Here is a 19,758-nt window from a genome sequence, read left to right on the forward strand (position 1 = left end):
ACAAATATACATATTTATGAAATCCTTATCTTTAGCGTTTTGTAAATGCCAGAGATATTAAGTGCGAATTGAGTAAGATACATTTCCTGCTGACTTCTTTTTCAGACAGATATAGGTGATTATTACCATTCCATCATTTTCATAAACAGCATCATTTAGTACTGACTTCAATAAAATCCCATCTCTGCTGTCATAAAAGGAACTGGACTCACCTTAACAGTGCTCTTCTAAACAGCCTGCTGCCTTTTCTTGATCATTGCCTGGAGGCTGTAATAAATTACAGCCTGGAAGAAGTTTCAAACTGGCAAGTTTGCCAGATATTTAAAGCAATTTATTTTGGGGTGTATCAGCAGATTTTTTCTTACACTGCCATTTGGGTGCCTGCTGACACAGCCTGAATAAATCTTTCAAACACTTTCCTTACTAGAGATGGATGAAGATGATGATGCACTGGACTCCAGACCTTTCATTAACTCTTCACTTGCCAATGGTTCTTTCCTGTTACCAGATCTGTAGGAAACTTATTAGAACCCTATTTCCAGCATGAGTTTGCAATATTTCAAATCTCTCAGTGCCTTGGCAACAACTTTAAGTTTTATGGAACGATAAACTAACAAAAGAGTTTCTGGTTTTAGGCATAAAATGTATAATTTAGATTGATTATTTCCTTTCTAGTATTTAGAAAATTGCCAAATTTCCCAAAAGGAAAAGAGATCTGAAAATTTATCTAAAACAAAGACTTGTTTCTTCTTGATTCTAGCATATGTTGAGTCTTAAAGTGACTTGTTTCTAATTTTAGTCTCTTGTCTTATAATAGGATAGTGAAGTCATTTTTAAAAATTATTACTAATTCTGGCTCTAGGTCCAAAGACAGTTATTGATATATAATTTAGTCAGGTATTCAGAAAACCATAAAATGCACATGCCTAAAAATTTTTGGTCTGATGAGACTGGAAGGGCAAGAGATGAGGGAACCGACTTTTACTGAGTACCTGCAGCATGCTTACCCGTTTTGTAGCCACTGTATAGGATGCAGGAGAGACAGAAGAGATTTTCATTTTATGAAGAGCTAGTTCCTGGTCAGATGAAAGGCATTGTTCGGTGAGTTGTTAGGAACATGATAAAGCTTAATCTCATGAAAGTATCAGGGTATAGGGCTTGGTAGGAAAAGCCCCACCTAAAACAGAAGTCATAAAACTGGGGTTCATATCTAGTGATGTCACTTACAAGTGAGGTCATCTGGCTGGACCCTGGATATTTATTTCTACATCTGTAAAGTGCGGATATACTCTCTAGCCTGTCTCTCTCTCCCAGATCATTTGGCACAATAATAATCAACCATGGCCGTACACTGCAGTCACCCAGGGAACTTTGAAAAATATTGATGTCTAAGATCTCAAACTCAAGAGATTCTGATTTGATTGGTCTGGGGTGCAACCAGGCATTAGGGTGTTTAAAATCCCCACAAGTGATTCCTATGTGTAGCTAAGGCTGTGAATCCTTGGTTTGGAGAATCGTTGGGAAAGTCCTTTATAAATTTATTTACAAGGGTCAGTAGATGTTATGGACAATGTAAATAGGATTTTTCCCCATCATAACTTAAGCTGTTTTGCTTCAAAAAACAAAACAAAACCAGAGACCCCGTCGGTGGCTCTTTGAGTTAAGCCTCCCACTCTTGATTTTGGAGCAGATCATGATCTCAGGGTCGTGAGATGAGCCCTGAATCCGGCTCCCCACTGGGGCGGAGCTTGCTTGGGATTCTCTCTCATTCTTCTCCTCCCATCCCCTCTCTTATAAAAACAAAACAAAACAAAAAAAGCTTATCTCTGAATTTCCCTGGCCTTAGTACATTGAAAACCGTTGGTAAGTATTCGTTACTTTTGTGAATGAACGGCCTTTGGAAGTTTTAAGAACACTTGAAAAATGGGGTTTCAATGTGTAGAGTCGTTCAAGAAGCAGGACCTTTCTTACGGAAACATTCCCAAGAAACGCTGGCCTTTCTTACCCACCCCAGGCTCGCTTCAGTCCTTCACGCAAACGTCTTGGTGCCCACCCTTCCCCACAACGGAGGTGCACGTAGCGGTATCTGGTGGGTGCCCTGAGCTTGGGGGCGGAGCACCCAAAGGGCCGACCCTTTGGGCTCCTGCGACTCTCCCCGCCCTCTGGGCTGGCCCGCTGCAGCGCCCCGCCCCGGACGCGGGTTGGGGCAGGCTGCTGGCGGCGCCCAGCCTCGGAGACTCCAAAGCCGAGCCCTAGGGCTGCGGCGACTGCCTCCGCGCGACGCGACCCGGAGGGCCCAGTTTGGACGCGGGGAGCCCGGGCTGCCCGCGCGTCTGGCCCGACGGAGCCCAGCGCGAGCGTCTTTTGCCGGAGCCAGGCGGGGGCCAGGATGCGGAGCTGTGCGCCTTGAGCTGGCTCCATGACCCTGAGCACGTTCGCCCGCGAGAGGAAGGCGTCCCCCGCCTGCACCTGCAGCCTCGGTGGCCCCGACATGATCCCTTACTTCTCCGCCAACGCGGTCATCTCTCAGAATGCCATCAACCAGCTGTGAGTGCGCCGCGCGCCCTCCCGCCCTCCACTAAAGCTGGGAAAGTTTGCTTTTCAGCAGCCGCTTTCCCCAGCATCCTGGGGAGCAAGCAAACAAGCGAGGACGAAATCGCACCCTGCGGGCTTAGCGGTTTCGAAGTGTCCGGGGGTATAGTGGGGTGGAGGTGTGGGGTAATTCTTGGAGGCAGAACGTGTCCCGGGGGGTTGGGCGGATTGAACAACCATTTGCGAGAATTTCTGGTAAACTTTTTGAGGGAATCTGAAAGTGTAGTCGTCCCTGGGAAGTTGTCTGTGGTGACCGAGTGACAGTCGAGCTGGAGACTTCAGGGGTGGAGGGCCGTCTGTAGCTCCTGAAACGCCGCCCGGAAACGCTTGGACTCCCATTCGGGTCCTGGTGTGATTAAGCTCCCGTGTTTGTTGTTTGGGGGTTTTTTGTCGTTGTTTGAAATAAGTTTGCGTGTGACTGTAGGTTTCTGTTGCAAGCCGCTAACACAAAGGAAGTCTGCCCATTCTTCACTCCCGCTGGTTGTAGTCTGGAATTATTTCAGAAAATTGGATTTCAGTAGTTCGGCTGTTTTACTTTTAGTCTACCCCTGTTGTAGTACAAGTCTGCTTGCACGCCTTCATTCACGGAAGTGGAAGATTCAACGCATCTTTAAATCGTCGCTGTTTTTGAGGTCTCTTGGAGTTGTTGTCCTTCCCTTCCATTGTGGTTTAGCTATTTTTGAGAAGTGTGTGCTGAAGCTTGTGACTAATCTCGCCTCACGGTTATAAAGCGCAAAGTAGAGGAACTCCCATCTATTCAAGCTGCATCCTTAAACCAGTGGAGTGGTTTAGGGTTACTTTAGGTAGCAGCAGTTTGGTCTTTGTAATGTATTAGTACTCACTCCCGAGTGGCTCCTGGAGAGTCCGCTACTGAGGTTTTCCCAGATTACCCGTACTTAAGCAGCGCTTCTCGGTCCTTCCCAGGTCAACCCTGAAAAACTTTTTTTTAATGTCCAACAACAGAAACTTTCTATTATCTCTTATTAAAGGTGCCAAGATTATCATGTTAAGTGATTTATAAATAACCTTACATCTAATTTATTGTTTTAATTAATGGTTTGCTCTTCCACCAAATCAAATTAAATTCACTTGTTTCAGCTTTTTTCCTTTGTGTTGATTCGTGGTAGAGCTCCTACAAAAAATAGCCACACACAAAAAGTGGTTTTATTCCTGTGAATGTAAACTCCACAGAATTAAACCAGTCACTTACTTGCACTTTTTTTCTTTAAAAAAAAAAAAAAAAAAAAGGAGTAGAAGAGAAGGAAAGGAGGGAGTAATCTGAAACTGGATAACCAATATCAAAATAATAGTGTTAACAATAACTTTATAAACTAAAAAAAACATAGTGGGAGCAACCCCCATGTCTATCAGGAGATAAATGGGTACAATAAAACAGTATATGTAATACAACTATTAGTCAGCCTTAAAAAGGAAAATCCTGACAAATGCTACAATAAGGATGAATTTTGAAGACATTATTCTAAGTGAAGTAAATCAGTGACAAAGGACTAATATTGTGTGATTCCCCTTATATGAGGTACCTCAAGTAATACCCAGGAGTTGGGGGAGGGGGAATGAGAAGTTTGTGTTTAATAGATTGAATTTCATTTCAGAAAGAAGAAAAAGTTCTGAGGATGGATGGTGATGAAGGTGGCACAACTATGTGACTATATTTAAAGGCTCTTTAAATTGGTTAAAATGGAAAATTTTATGTTGTGTATATTTAACTGCAATTTTAAAAAGGATTAAACAATTTAAAAGGCAGAGAGCTTCTAAGCTTTTGGGAGGAAAAGGAATTTTGAATTTTAGTTCCTAGTAGAATCAAATTAAGCCCAAATTTTTTTACCTACTAATTACTGTCTTTGGGTAAATCATTTGATTTCAGTTTCTTCCACTATAAAAAGAGATTCCTACCCCAGGGGATCATAAGAGATCATATGTGCCAGTAACACTTTGCAAACTGTAAATCCTTGCACAAAAAAATGAGTTAACTGAAATTAAATAATAACTAATAGCTTCCATTTGTTGACTGCTTGTCACCGTGCTAAGAGTTTAATGTATATTGTTCATTTAATCATAACAGCAACTTTATGTTTATTTAGATGATGAAACTGAGACTTAGAGAAGTTAAGTAATTGCTTATGGCCATATAGCTAGTAAATGACAAAACTCTCCTTAGAAAATCCAGATCTCTTTCCCACACTGGTGCTCTCAACCACTGTAAAAATTATATTCTTAGTAGTTGCAAGGCCACTTTTGAGACTTAATCTTAGGAAATGCCCTTAACTGCTGACATTTTCACTTAGTGAAAACCGTATTTGCTACACTAAGATTTGCTAAGGTAGACAATCTTTTAAAGAATTTGCAAACTATTTCTCCTTCGTTTTTGTCTTTTGCCACTTATTTTTTTCTTAAAAGAGACTTAATATCCAAATTTCACTTCTAAAATGTATCCATTAATATTAAGTTAGCCATCATTTTCATTTTGCATTTATAGTGTCACTGAGTTCATCATTATTTAAAAACCTTTAGGGATAATTCTGATAAAAATAAAACCAAAAATTTTGTTAAAACATGCATTTGGGGTACATAATGCAAAAGTTTTTAATTTAGGGTCCATGGTCACCCATAGTTTTATGGATTGGCTTTAGGAAGTCAGTAAACACCTTGAGATTATATGAAAATGTTATGCAGATAAATATATTTTTAAAACAAGATTCTGAAAGTAAGGCAATCTTATAAAAAGTTAATCTCTTTCCTAAAAGGAAGTATTATTTCTAAGGCTTGCTACTGTAAAGCTCAACTGGTGTGAGCATATCCCTGTCATGCCAGATATATAAATAGCAGCAACTGGTGGGAGCAACTAAAAGATTTAAGATTTAGGATCCTAAGTGAAGACTGACTCAAAAAAAAATTTAAGTGGATGTTTGCAGAAGGGGGTACCTTGACGCATGACTAGTCTTAACCAGATGTTTCTCTTGTCACTGCTGAGAACCCACTCATAAGAACTTATTTTATTCTCATTTGCTACCTCATATTTGCTGTGGGTTTAGAAACCAAGTAACAAATCCTATGAGATCTCTGTCAAAGGAAAAAGGCTGGAGTAGTAGAGTAAGATCCTAGGGGGCTCTCCTATGGAGAAAGTTCATGACCTTTAGAATGTGGTGTTTAGACACCTATTTGATGATTTCACAGGCTCACTCTAATTTCTGGACTTTCAACTGCTTTATATATAGATGAAATTAGAGAATAGCGGGGTGTTCCTGTATTTTATTGGAGATTATATCATCATTATTAGATTATGGACTCCCTTTGTCATTGCATAAAACTCACCAAATATGGAGTTAATTTTGAAGTATCAATGAAGGACATTAAGAAGTGATTAAAGTCACTCCAGAAACTAAGAATAGTTACTGTCATAAATTTAAGTCCTACTAGAAAAAAATATGTGAGCAGCCCAGAGCATCATGTAAACAAATTTCAGGGGTCTTAGATCAGACTACTCAAATAATCATGAAAAGTTCCATACCCTTTAAGAATATATACACATACTTTCTAATAAAATAGAAATCAGAATTTCTGAAAAATGTGGCAGCCTGTCTTGTTTTTAGAGAGCCAGCATTCAGTCCCTGAGAAATGGCCGCTAAGTAAGGGGCCTTCTAGTGATTGGTATATGCCAAGCAGCTTATCAAATAGGTGGCTATTTTTGTGTCCTACAAAGTTCAGAGAAAGATCAAGAATTATTAGATAAAATGCTGGCATAGGCTAACATTAAAACAGTGTTCCCATTATGACAACCTCTGATCAGAAATCTTAGAATTTAAGTGCTTGGGCCATTGCTTGATTCGTTAAACAGGTTACGTTGAACTTTTTATCCTTGACCTAAAATACTTGTATTTATTACTGGATTTCATATAAGAGCTTGATTTCCTAGATTCATATCAAGGCTTTTTAAAGCTCAAGCTTAGCACCAGGAACATATCCAGATGATTAACCAAAACATAACTTTTTGTGAAACTGAAAGGTGGAAACTATTTTAATTTTTGTGTCAAGTAGTATTATTACTAGTACTCTTTCCATTCTTCTCTGTAGTTATTCATGTGACTTCATAAGTGCTCATTTCTGAACTTAAGCTTGTATTAGAGTCACGTAGACAACTTATTAAGACACAAATTGCTGCCTGGGCACCTGGGTAGCTTCGTCGGTTAACCATCTGATTCTTGATTTCTGCTCAGGTCATGTTCTCAGAGTGGTGAGTTCAAGCCCTATGTGGGCCTGGGCCTGGACCTTGCTTAAGATTCTCTCTCTTACTCTTCCTCTGCTCCTCTCTACCACCCCCCCCCAAAAAAAACCCAAAAAAACAAAAACAAAAAAAACACAGATTGCTGCCCATACCCCCAGAGTTTCTGATTCAGTAGGTCTTCGGTGGGATGGATAATTTGCATTTCTAACAAATTCCTAGATGATGCTGGTCCAGGAACTAACTACACTTTGAGAACCACATCCTTAAAGTATTCCTCTGAGGCAGATTGGGCAAGTCATCATCCCACATTTTGTGGAGTAATAAACTAACAAAATTGAAATGGTGAAGTGATTTTTTGCATAGCAGTTATGATTTGTTATTGGTAGAACTGAAACTAGAACCAGCATTTCCTGTCTCCACATACAGAGCTTCTGCAGTTCTACACTGTGCTGATATCTTCGTATACATGTGGGAACATTTCTTTAGATAAATTTCTAGCAGTGGAATTTCTGGGTCTGATGGTATGTATATATTAAAAATTTGATGCATACTGCAAACTGCCTTCTAAAAAGGCTTTGCCAATTTGCTCTTAACAGCTGTAAGAATATACCTTCGCCAACCCTATAATATTAATAATAATATTAAATAGCAATTTTTTATTAAACTCTTACTGTGTACCAGGCATTATTTTGAATACTGTTCATATTGTCTAATTCTTTCTTCTTATGAGTTAGATACACTCAGTTACAGATGGGAGGCACAGAGATGTTGAGTAACTTGTCTAAGATAATACAACCAGGATGCAAGCACAAGCAGTCTGACTCCAGGACCTCTGCTCTTAAATATTTCTCTATTTACAAGGTTTAAGTATATTTTATATTTTTTATTAGTCTTTTTCATTTTCTTATTTATATGTTTGTACTTAGGACCATTTTTTTTCTGTTGGTATTCATTTCTTTTTTATGTACTCTGTATGTCCTGAATATATGGCAAAAATACTTTCTGCCAGCTTATTGTGTGTCTTTTAACTTTGCACCTTGTTGTAAAAGTTTTTAATTTTTATGTAATAAAATCCTGGGACCCTGAGCCACCAAGGTGCCCCTATTTCTTTTTATATTTGCTTTTGTATCAGACCACCTTGCTGAACTCTTGCATGATCCTAATATCCGGGAGATTTTTAAATTGATTTTCTTCACTTTTTTGGATAGATGATTATGTCATCTGTAAATGAGTTTTGCCTGAATGTTTATAAACTCATTGCTTTGGCTGGGGTCTAATGTAATGTTAAATAGTGCCAATACTTATGGTCTTACCTTGTTTTCCATTGTACAAGGAATGTTTTTTATGTTTTGTAAATAGGTGTATTGTGTGCTGTAGGTTCTGGCATAGACCATTTATCAAGCTGACAACATTTCCTACTGTAGTTGACCCTTGAACGACATGGGTTTTATCTATGTGGGTCCACTTATAAATGGGTTTTTTTTTTCTAATAATCAGTACTTCAAATGTATTTTCTCTCCCTTAAGATTTTCTTAATAATTTCTTTTCTAGATTACTTTATTGTAAGAATACAGTATAATACATGTACAAAATATGTATTGGGGCATCTGGGTAGCTTCCTTGGTTAAGTGTCAGCCTTCGGCTCAGGTGGTGATCCTGGGGTGTGGGATAGAGCCCTACGTGGGGCTCCCTGCTCAATGGGGCATCTGGTTCTTCCTCTGCCCCTCTGTCCCCTTGTGCATTCTCTCACTCTCTCAAATAAATATATAAAATCTTTTAAAAATATATGTATTATCAACTGTTTGTTATTCGTAAGGCAGAATTCTGGTCAATAGTAGACTCCTAAGTTTTTGAAGAGTCAGAAGTTATTTGCAGATTTTTTACTTCCTAGGGGCTTGGTTCCCCTGACCCCTACACTGTTCAAGGGTCAAGTGTATACCCAATCAAACATTTTTATGCATAGTTATTAAATTACATTAAATGTTTTTGGGGCATCTATTGGAATGATTTAACTTTAAATCATCCTTACACACTGTTTGTGTTACTTGTTAACGAATTGCTGGATCTGGTGTACTATTTATTTTTTATTTATTTATTTATTTATTTTTTTAGATTTTATTTATTTATTTGACTGAGACAGACACAGCAAGAGAGGGAACCTAGGCAGGGAGAGTGGAAAAGGAAAAGCAGCGTCCCTCGGAGCAGGGACCCTCAATGTGGGGCTTGATCCCAGGACCCTGGGATCATGACTTGAGCCAAAGGCAGATGCTTAACAACTGAACCACCCAGGTGCCCCTGGTGTACTATTATTTAAGATTTTTGCTTTTGAGTATTTGTTGAATCTTACTCCAACTTATGTCTGATTTGTAGAATAATTTAGGTGTAGCCTTCCATGTTTTTCTAGATCTGAGACAGTTCTTTAGCAGAATATGTGTTTTAAAAGCCTGGAACCAAGAGGTCCTACCCCCAGTGTTACAATTTTATACATTTTTTTCCTTTGCCTTTCAAATTTTTAAATGTCTGTTCCCATTGAATAAGTGTAATTATTATCCATGATACTTTTTAAATCTAGATCTTGTCCTTTACCGAAATGGGCAAACATAATTGAAAGCAGGCATTTATTTATGATTTAAGGTCTTCTCTTTGATGGGTAAGGAGACTAATACTAATATTTAAAAGAGAATTTAATTTAAAATTAAAGAAAAATAAACACCTCATTAGGTGTTTATTTTTCTTTAATTTTAAATTAATATTGTTTCTGTAGTTATCTGATCCTTACATAGAGGAAATAGCCTTAAAAAGTAGAATGTCTTTTAAAAGATGATCAAATAAGTTTATATCAGTGAATCTTGTAGGTGTTAGGGCCTTCAAATATGAAGAGAATGTTAATGATCTGTTGCCAGAGTATAAAGGTACATTATGTTTTCATTATTGGTGATAACTTTATGTGGTTTTTATCCACACTTGTATTTGTTTGGAGTCAGAGCAGTCATTGGCTTGGAGCCAAGGAGGAAAAAAAAGAACTCTCAACTTTGGCCTTATTGGAACGATATTTAACCAAGTTAACTGAAGAGTAAATCTGCACAATGAAGATGAACAGGAATGGTGAAGTTGTGATATCTTCACATCAGACTTTCTTTTTGATTAACCTAGAGTGGATTTTTTTCCCCTTAAATTACTACATTTTAGCTTGTGTGCTTATGTGTAATCACTCCTAAAATTGAGCAATTTCTTTAGACGAGTACTGAGAAACCACTGCCCAAAGCTAAATAATTAAGGATGTTTTCGTTCTCTGTTTCCAAGAGCTGTTGGTTGGACCTTGGAGTAATAGAGGGGTCCAAACTCTTCATATCATGTTGCTCACATCTCTTCTTGGGTGTCTCCCGTAAATGTGAGTCCTCTTAATTACCATATGTTAAACTGCCTTGGGGCTAAAGAACAGTGGTATAGATGCTATCTCATAATGTTTCTGAATTTCTAAGGTGAAAGAAAAATAATTGGTATCCTAACTACTTTAAGATAGGGCTAAAGTTAGCTTTGCATTGTTGAATGATGCAGGATGTTGCTGCCACTAATATAATTAGGTTTACCCTGAAGAAATGTGCTAAGAACATCAAGGCCTTTTAGGAGTTCCTGTGATTTGGAAAGGATGTAGCAAATGATTTATAAATAGATGGCCTGTGTTGCACACCAAAGGGCAAATTTGGGCTTACTTCCTTTTTTGCAGATTTGTACAAATTGAGCAACTCTTCTTTTCTGCATTAATCTGTTTTTAGAGGGGTGTGATCCCTCTTTTAGTACCCTGAGGATTTTGGCATTAGTTATGTCTGTTAAAGCAACAGAATCCGGGGCGCCTGGGTGGCTCAGTGGGTTAAAGCCTCTGCCTTCGGCTCAGGTCATGATCCCAGAGTCCTGGGATCAAGCCCCACATCGGGCTCTCTGCTTGGCAGGGAGCCTGCTTCCTCCTCTCTCTCTGCCTGCCTCTCTGCCTACTTGTGATCTCTGTCTGTCAAATAAATAAATAAACAAAATCTTAAAAAAAAAAAGCAACAGAATCCAGCAGCTTGAATTACTCTCAAATAAAGAGAAACTTTTGTGTTAGCCTGTTTTAGAGTGTTGTGGTTTTTTAAGTTGTAACAGTTTTTAGATGTGGAAGACTTAGAATTACAGTTGACCCCTGATGAGGCAGGGGTCAGGAGCCTTGACTCGTACCCACACAACCCCCCACCCCCACCATGCATAGAAAATCTGCATAATTTTTAACTTCCTCAGAATTTAACTAATAGTCTGCAAACGACCAGAAGCCTTACTTATAACATAAACAGCCAATTAACATCTATTTTGTATATGTATTATATACTATAGTCTTTTTTTTTTTTTTAAGATTTTATTTATTTACTTGAGAAACAGAGAGAGAGAGAGAGAGAGAGCGCAGAGGGCAGAGGGAGAAACAGATGTCCGGCTGAGCAGGGAGCCTGACATGGAGCTCGATCCCAGGACCCTGAGATCGTGACCTGAGCGGAAGGCAGATGCTTAACCATCTAAGCCACTCAGGAGCCCTTATACTATATCCTTTTTTTTTTTTTTTTTAAGATTTTATTTATTTATTTGACAGACAGAGATCACAAGTAGGCAGAGAGACAGGCAGAGAGAGAGAGAGAGAGAGGAGTTAGCAGGCTCCCTGCAGAGCAGAGAGCCTGATGTGGGGCTCGATCCCAGGATCCTGGGATCATGACCTGAGCCGAAGGCAGAGCTTTAACCCACTGAGTCACCCAGGCGCCCCTTTATACTATATCCTTATAATGATTTCTGACTTTTTCTATGCACATGATTCATTTGTGAATTTCTTCAAATTGTTACAGATTTCCAGAGTATTTTCCAATATTTTCATGAAAAAAATCTACATATAAGTAAACTCATGCAGTTCAAACCCATTTTGTTGAAGGAACAGTCACTTGTACTATATTTCTCCTAAGGTTAATATACCCAGTTTCCTTAAGCACCAAAATATTTTCATTTTCTATTATTGTTCATTTTTAATTTTCTATTACTTTTTGTGGGGAGCTGTAGTTTGAAAAGTTGCAGCTTCTATAGGGGATGTGAAATTTTACTGGCGATGTATGAGCATCACAGAGGTGGGATCGGGTCCCACATCTGGTTCCCTGCTTAGCAGGACGTCTGCTTCTCCCTCTCCCTCTGCCTGACACTCCACCTGCTTTTCAAATAAACCAATAAAAGCTTTAAAAAAAGGAAAAGAAAGAGAGCAAAGAAATAGACCTTAGTCCCATTCAGAGTTTCACCACCTATGAGCTGTGTTTCCTCATTAATAAAGGGGAACTTAGAACACCTGTTTGGATTAAATGTGATATTTGTGAAGTACTGCTAAAGCACTCGGTAAATGGTAGCTAATATTTTTGCTCTTTTGACATAAGCTAAAATATAGGGGAAGGAATGAGAATATAGCGTGGTAAGCCACCCTGATGGTAAAATTCTATCATTTGCATAATTGCACATATTCTGGGCAAAGGGTGGGAGATTCAAAGAAACATAGACATTCTTGTGTTCTTGTAGTCAGGATGCTCAGTCTGTTGAAGATATAAGACAGGTCAATAAAAGGATAAATAAGAAAACAATTTAGTACATGCTAAGTGCCAGATGACTGGTGCAAACAGTGCTTAAGTATTCAAAGGACAGAAAGGTATTGTAAATGAGCCAATTAGTAAGGCATTACAGAAGTAGGATTTGAGCTGTGACTCTGACCTTTATTTCTCCCTGTCTTAAATGTCTTGATTTGTATAAACAGAGATAAAGGGTACTTGAGTGGTGAGAGAAAAGGAAGACAGTTGTGGCAGATGTTATGGCTGTATTACCAATAGTTAAATTTCAGTGAGAGACTATTAATCATTTGCAGTAAAAAGGAGAATCCAGAAAGGCTTTTGTGTAGACTGTGTTCTCTAGGGTATTGCTGTGAGCATATTTCTATATATCATGGGCAGAATTTATCAAGTTTTATCAAGTACCCACTGAGTACACAGTGCAGTAACTAACATTTGCAGACTTTACATAGCTTATTCAGGGAGGCTGCCAATTTTACAGCATTGTTAATGAGTCAGTACCAGTGGCTGGGAGCACAGTGTGAAATCCCCACAGGCAGCATAAGAATAGAAATCATTAAACTATCTGTTAGTGGGTTTATGGTTTAAAAAAGAGAGAGAGAGAAAGAAAAGAAAAAAGCATATTCAAGTAATTCAAAGCAAAAACCTCCTTCTCTGCTTCCTCCGGGTGCTTTTAGCTCTAGATATTATTACGTCAGCATTATGTGGTAGGCAACGTGGTTCCCATGGCACAGAGAGCTTGTAATGTTTATAGTGGGGTGAGCTCTGACGGGTGGAGTGTGCTGATTACTATTTGTCCTTGTTCTTATTGGCTTGGTTACCCGTTTAATGGTCTGGTTGCCTATTAACGGCTTAACTTATTTAGCATTCTGTAAGCACTGGACAGGTCCTTAGTTTCTAACTCCAGCACGCATGGAAACCATGCAAGTGGACCTGGATCTTTTACACACATAGTAAGGCTACAATTATACATCAATTAATAAAGATCAAGAACTATATAAATGCTATGTCACACTAAGCCCAAATGATAGTTTACTGATAGTGATTCAAAGAAGAGTACCCGGCAACGAAGTACTAAAACTTCTGCACATTGTTCCTTATACTCTAGTGCACTGAGAGAAGATGGCAGACTGAGAGCATGTATAGAGAAACTGCACGTTTATGTCCACTTAGTGAATCCAAGTAAATACATTTAAACCCAGAGTAATTTTTTTTCAAAATTAAAAAAATAATAAAGAAAAACTAAAGATTGTAGACTGGCTAGTTATCATCTCTCTTAACTTAAAGATGAAAAGCCATTGTTGTTTTAATCATACTTTTTTATTGCCTCCTTGGATGTACTTGAGTATATCTGTTGAGAACCCACTTCAGTCCTATCCATGAGTTGGGGCTTGTTCACTTCTGTGGCTCTTCTGCGCTCAGTCTCAAGTAACAATTCCCACACTACTGGAACTCTCTGTTTTGTTGCCATTCTGATGCCTGAAGAACTTCTCAACAAGACCGTATGCCCTGTTTGTCAGAAAATGTTAATGTCCCAAGATGTTTATTATGCTTTAAAAAAAGTAAGTAACATCTAGTCTCTTCCCCAATTAAAATCAAAATTAACAAATATTGAATACCAGTGCTGTTCTTTATGGCACTCTTACAAATCACTTTGTGGAAAATTTCCAAATGGAAAATCCCTTTTGCTTTAAAAACTTAGCTACCTGATACACATTAAAGTTGTTAATATCTCACCCTTTACCACCCACTCAACTTTAAAGCAAACTTGTCCTAGGTGAGTGATTTTTTTTTTATTTTTTTTTTTTTTAATTTATTTGACAGACAGAGATCACAAGCAGGCAGAGAGGGAGGCAGGGAGAGAAAGGAAGAAACAGGCTCCCCACTGAGCTAAGAGCCCAATGCGGGGCTAGATCCCAGGACCCTGGGATCATGACCTGAGCCGAAGGCAGAGGCTTTAACCCACTGAGCTACCCAGGCACCCCAGTGATTTTTTTTTTTTTAATATGACTTGTCTTACTGATAATTTAAAACCGAACAAAAAGAATTGGTTATTTTTCAATATTTGCAGATGAGGCACATTTATTATAGAAAAAAACAAAATACCGAGGCACTCCTTTTCCCAACAAAAAGCGTTATTCTCATTCTTATCTCCCAAAGGTATTTACTATTAACATGATCTAGGCTTTTTCTGTATATGTATATATACAAAATTTTAAAAATGGGACTGTCCTCTATCTACTGCTTGGTAATCTAATTTTTTCACTTAGCATATTGCAAACATCCTGCCATTGTCCTCAAACGCATTTCTTTCATATCCTTTTTAAGAGTTGTTTGTGTTCCATAAAACTTCACATTCTGTTGTATTGTTGCACATTTTGACTATGTCCAGTTTTTCACAGTTATAAACAAAAACCTCAGTGAATGAAGATCCTGTGCCTAAATCTTTGCACATGTACATAAAAGAAATACTCTAAAGCTCAACTCTGGGATTGCTAGGCCAAAGGGTATATCTAATTCTGGGGCTTTTGATAGATTGCTAGTTTGTTCACTAAAAATGTACCAGTCTCAATCCCACCAGCAATTTTAGTAATTCATTTTCATAGCACTCCTGAAATGATACAAAGTAAAATCAAGGTAAATACAGTTTTATTCTTTAATTCATCTGAACTGCTTGGAGAGCCAGAAAAATTGACCCTCACATGTCTTTTCCTATCAGGAAACTAATACCTATGCACTAATGGAAATTTCTTTAATTTGTGAACTATTTGAGTAAAACTAATAGATGAAATAATATTGATAAGTTAAGCTACATTTTGAGATGTTGTTGAATATATCCGTAGTGTTTATGAATTTGCTTGCATCCCACTTTTTCATTTTATTCTAAAATCATCACCATTTTTTGACTTAGAGAATTTTAGACCCAAAAGGTAAATAAACAGACTTACCCTAGGGTCCTGCAGCAAATTAATTCAGATCTTGAGCAATATTTTGTGGTTTTCTGTTTAGGAAATGTTAGGCAGCATTGAGTTTTCCCATAGAACCATCTTAACTAAGGATAGTGAAATTTAAAAAGATGATCAAATACATTAGTTTGTTAATGGTTCTAACTAATGAAGTTAGCGTTTCCTGGTCTGAACTATAGGAAGGAGTGGGTATATTTCTCCAAGTTGAGGAGGTTAACTTTTTCGGGGAATGTGTTGTTAAATTCTTGAAACAAAAGTTTCCATCTTTGAGACTATATGAGTATTGAGTATTAGAGAAGGGAGAAGGGTGTGTGTATTTCCTAAAGCTCTTAAAGCATCTTATTTTGAAATGTTAGTCACTGGCAGGTCTAAACAGTAACCAGAATGGTCCTCTGGCCGACTTAAAAAGAAGAAAGATGGGAAGGAGAAGGGAGTGTTGGAGTGCAGATCCCAGTTGCACACTGGTTTCAATAGTGGTGGTTGCCTGTCACTATCTGAAATCCAGCTGCTTCCTTAATGAAGGTGTATGTTTTAATCACCGGGAGATAAGAATGCTTTTAGGTGAAGTTTCACTTTTTGTAGTGGCAGCAGTCCTGGGCATGCTGCTAGAACACAGAGGGTGACTTCAGTACCCTCTCTTCAGATTGTATCTCTGCCCGCAGCTCATCTCTTTTACATAGCCAGCTTTTGTTCATGGAGAGTGGACCTCTGTGGGTTGGCCTGTCCTACCACTGTCAGAGACCCAAGGTGACTGATAAGGAGTCCAAAGGTCAAAATGGACTCGTAGAGACTCAGTCTGGATTTCAGGGGAAAAGGCATGTTTTGGGCTAGCAGATACCAAAAACTGAATTGGGGCCTGGGAAATCTTCTGCTCATCAGCACTTCAGTCAAAGAAAAACCACCAACTGTCTCTGCAGTCAGCAGGAGCAGAAATAAACAACGTTATTTAAAGGGTGTGATTTAATTGAATTGGGTTGTGTTAGGGATTTTACTCCAGAGATGATTTCGGTGGTGATGTCACTTTGCTTACTGTGAGACAGCAGATATCAAATCAAAACCAAAGATAATCCACGATCATAGGATCTTTCGTTGGGCTTCAGAATGGAAAGTCAGTTAAACTAGATTCTGGTATTTCATTTACTAACATCACCTTTTGGCCCACTATTATGATCACAAAGATAGAAGAAAGGCACGTGTCATTTGGATTTCTAATTGGAGTAATAGGGACTAATGCTTCTTTTTTTTTTTTTAAAGATTTTATTTATTTGAGAGATGCACACATGCGCATGCTTGCTCACATGCATGATGGGGGGGGGCGGGGTGAGAAGAGGAAGATGGAGAGAGAGGGACTCTCCAGCTGACTTCCCGATGAGCACTGATGAGCACCAAGCCCATGGCAGGGCTCCATCCCTCGATCCCTCGATCCTGACCTGAATGAAAATCAAGAGCCAGGTGCTCAACCAGCTGAGCCACCCAGGCGCCCCAGGGCTAATGCATTTAATTAAATTGGCTTTTAAGAAATATTTTGCTCACTTCAAAATTCAAGTATTACAAATGTGTGATCCACCAGCCTGTTTAAAGGTCTCCTTTTTAGTGACTGTCCTTTAAGTTAACAGGGGCTCCTATACACACAGTCATTGAGACTGTAAACTTGCCCTCTAGTCTAGTGGAAAAACTGTGAGCAAGACCAGCTAAGTAATTTTCAGGGCCTGGTGCAGAACAGAAATGTTCAGAAAGAATTAAGATTTTGAAGACCACAGTAACAGAGCATTCAACCAAGTATAGGGCCTTTCCAAGTAGCCACCCTGTGCATCTGCACAGATCACACATCCATGAAGCTGGCCCTTCCTGTGGGATGTGAAATTAAATAGACCTGAAGTTGACGAGAACTTTCTACTTATTCAGTGTCTTTCTGAACTTCTGTTTTCTTTTCCCATTCCATATCTTCCCATTCTATCATTTTCTGTTGTGTTCTGCCCTCTCACCAAAGTTGGACAACCTGCAGCAAGAATTGGAAGTATGTATATGGTCTGTAGTCTTTGTGAGAACATTCTTGAGTAATATTACCTTCTCGTTGACTGGAGGAACAAACAAGATTAGGATTTTCTTTAAGGAATGACAATTAATTGATTTCAATAAAAACATACTGTGCATTTTATTTTTAGAGTGCTTTCACAATTAATGTAACATTTGAATCAAACAACTACACTTTTGAGGTAGTATTTGCCCCTCATTTTACTTTATTTTTTTTTTAAGATTTTATTTATTTATTTGACAGACAGAGATCACAAGTAGGCAGAGAGGCAGGCAGAGAGAGAGTATGGAAGCAGGCTCCCTGCTGAGCAGAGAGCCCGATGTGGGGCTCTCTTCCAGGACCCTGGGATCATGGCCTGAGCTGGAAGCAAAGGCTTAACCCACTGAACCACCCAGGTGTCCCTGCCCCTCATTTTACAGATAAGAAAATTAAGCCTCGGAGAGGTTAAGGAATTTTCTCAAGGTCAACCAGCTGTAAAGTGAAGCTCAAGTCCATCTTTTCTAATGCTATGCTTTCTCCTAACTTCTGCGTCTGCAATCCTCCAAGACCAAGGATAAGGTAACTTGAGATAACTTGCTTTCTCAGGATTGATCTGTTTTACAGAATTCTCTGCCAGTTTCGCAAGAATAACTCCTGGGATAGGGACGCCTGGGTGGCTCAGTGGGTTAAGCCTCTGCCTTCGGCTCAGGTCATGATTCCAGGGTCCTGGGATCGAGTCCCACATCTGGCTCTCTGCTCAGCAGGGGGCCTGCTTCCCTTCCTCTCTCTCTGCCTGCCTCTCTGCCTACTTGTGATTTCTCTCTGTCAAATAAATAAATAAAATCTTAAAAAAAAAAAAAAAGAAGAACTCCTGGGATGTAATTATGAATATTTGCAACAAGTTTTTACTTATGTTATTTTCTATAATCCTTGCAGTAACCCTGTGTATTAATATTTTAGCATCATTTTGAAGGAAGGAGATTGAGGTCCAAAGAGATTAAATGACTTGTTCAAGGTTCTATAACTAATAAGTTCAAGAGCAGTGACTGAAATCCAAATCCCGTTACTTTATATCCCATGCTTTTTTACTGTGCTATGTTTGGCTCTAATTAATTTTAAACCTCTACTTAGTAAATACCTATTCATTCATGTATTGATCACCTACAATATTTTAGGCACTGGAAATGCATCAGTGATCCAAAAAGACCAAGTCTCAGCTCTTAGAATTTACATTCTATCATGTAAATAAATGTTATAAGTAATCAGCTGATGGTATGGCTGTAAAGAGAGAGAACATAAAGCAAGACAAAAAGATGGAAAATAAACTGGGAGTAGGCAATGCCATTTAAGAAAAAATGGTCAGGAACCTAATAAATTATTGTTTGAGCCACAAACTAAAGTGTGGTTATTTGGTGGAAATGTATAAATCAATTTCTAGGTACAAAAAAATAGCCTAAAAAATCCCCACTGCATCTATGGACATACTGGCAATAGGTGAGGATTGTTAACTGTAATAAACATTAACCTTTATAGTAACAGTTACACTTTGCATTTAATCTCCTTTCCTATGTAGCATAGATTATAAAATCATAAAATGAATAAAGCTCTAAACCTAGTCATTTCGTAAGTGATGAATCACTTACCATATAAAGCAATGTTTAATGTGTTAGTGATCTTAGACTGCTCACACTCCTAGAAAATAAGTACTGTAATGGCATGTACACCACATCGCATGCTCTGTACAGCTGTTAACATTTCTGGAGTATCCATCAGGTTTAGGAAATGTAAAATCTCATTTGCTGGTCTGCTTTAATGTAATGAATTTCAAAATCTTGTCCAAAATTCTCTATTTTACCGAAATTCTGTTATACCCAGTACTATAGAGCTTCAGTAACTGAATTTTCACCTACTCCTTGGGGATATTTGTATTAAACATGTTTATTGTAGAGGGATTTTCAGAAATGGAGAGAGAAGTGGGCAACATATTGGGACAGGTGGAGGATCTTCTCCTAGGATTTGCCTGTTGTGTGCTATAACATGATAGAGTCCAAAGTATTAATTAAAAAGCCCCTTTGACGGGCACCCGGGTGGCTCAGTGGATTGAGCCTCTGCCTTCGGCTCAAGTCATAATCTCAGGGTCCTGGGATCAAGCCCCACGTGGGGCTCTCTGCTCAGCAGGGAGCTTGCTTCCCCCCGCCCTCTGCCTACCTCTCTGCCTACTTGTGATGTCTCTCTCCATCAAATAAATAAATAAATAAAAATCTTTTTTAGAAGCCCCTTTGACATGGTGGTTCCTCGAAAAGTTGAAAATACAGCTACCCTATGACC

General features: G+C 38.7%; 1 protein-coding gene across 8 annotated transcripts in view; it reads left to right on the forward strand.

The window, feature by feature from the left end:
- Positions 1-19,758, forward strand: part of SSH2 (slingshot protein phosphatase 2) — a 250,754-nt gene that overhangs the window by 145,338 nt on the left and 85,658 nt on the right. Inside the window, exon 1 of one of the 8 annotated variants that reach the window (XM_032320096.1) lies at positions 1,974-2,547. The exons of 5 other annotated variants lie outside the window; for them this stretch is intronic. In XM_032320096.1, the coding sequence (XP_032175987.1) occupies positions 2,420-2,547 (128 nt within the window). In that variant the 5' untranslated portion in view covers positions 1,974-2,419. Of the gene's footprint in view, positions 1-1,973; positions 2,548-9,587; positions 10,227-19,758 lie in introns of those variants that run through there. 2 more of the 8 variants (XM_032320094.1, XR_004280441.1) reach the window with 2 other exon arrangements.

The sequence above is a fragment of the Mustela erminea genome, chromosome 18, assembly GCF_009829155.1.
Source record: "Mustela erminea isolate mMusErm1 chromosome 18, mMusErm1.Pri, whole genome shotgun sequence".
In the NCBI taxonomy this organism is placed as follows: Eukaryota; Metazoa; Chordata; class Mammalia; order Carnivora; family Mustelidae; genus Mustela; species Mustela erminea.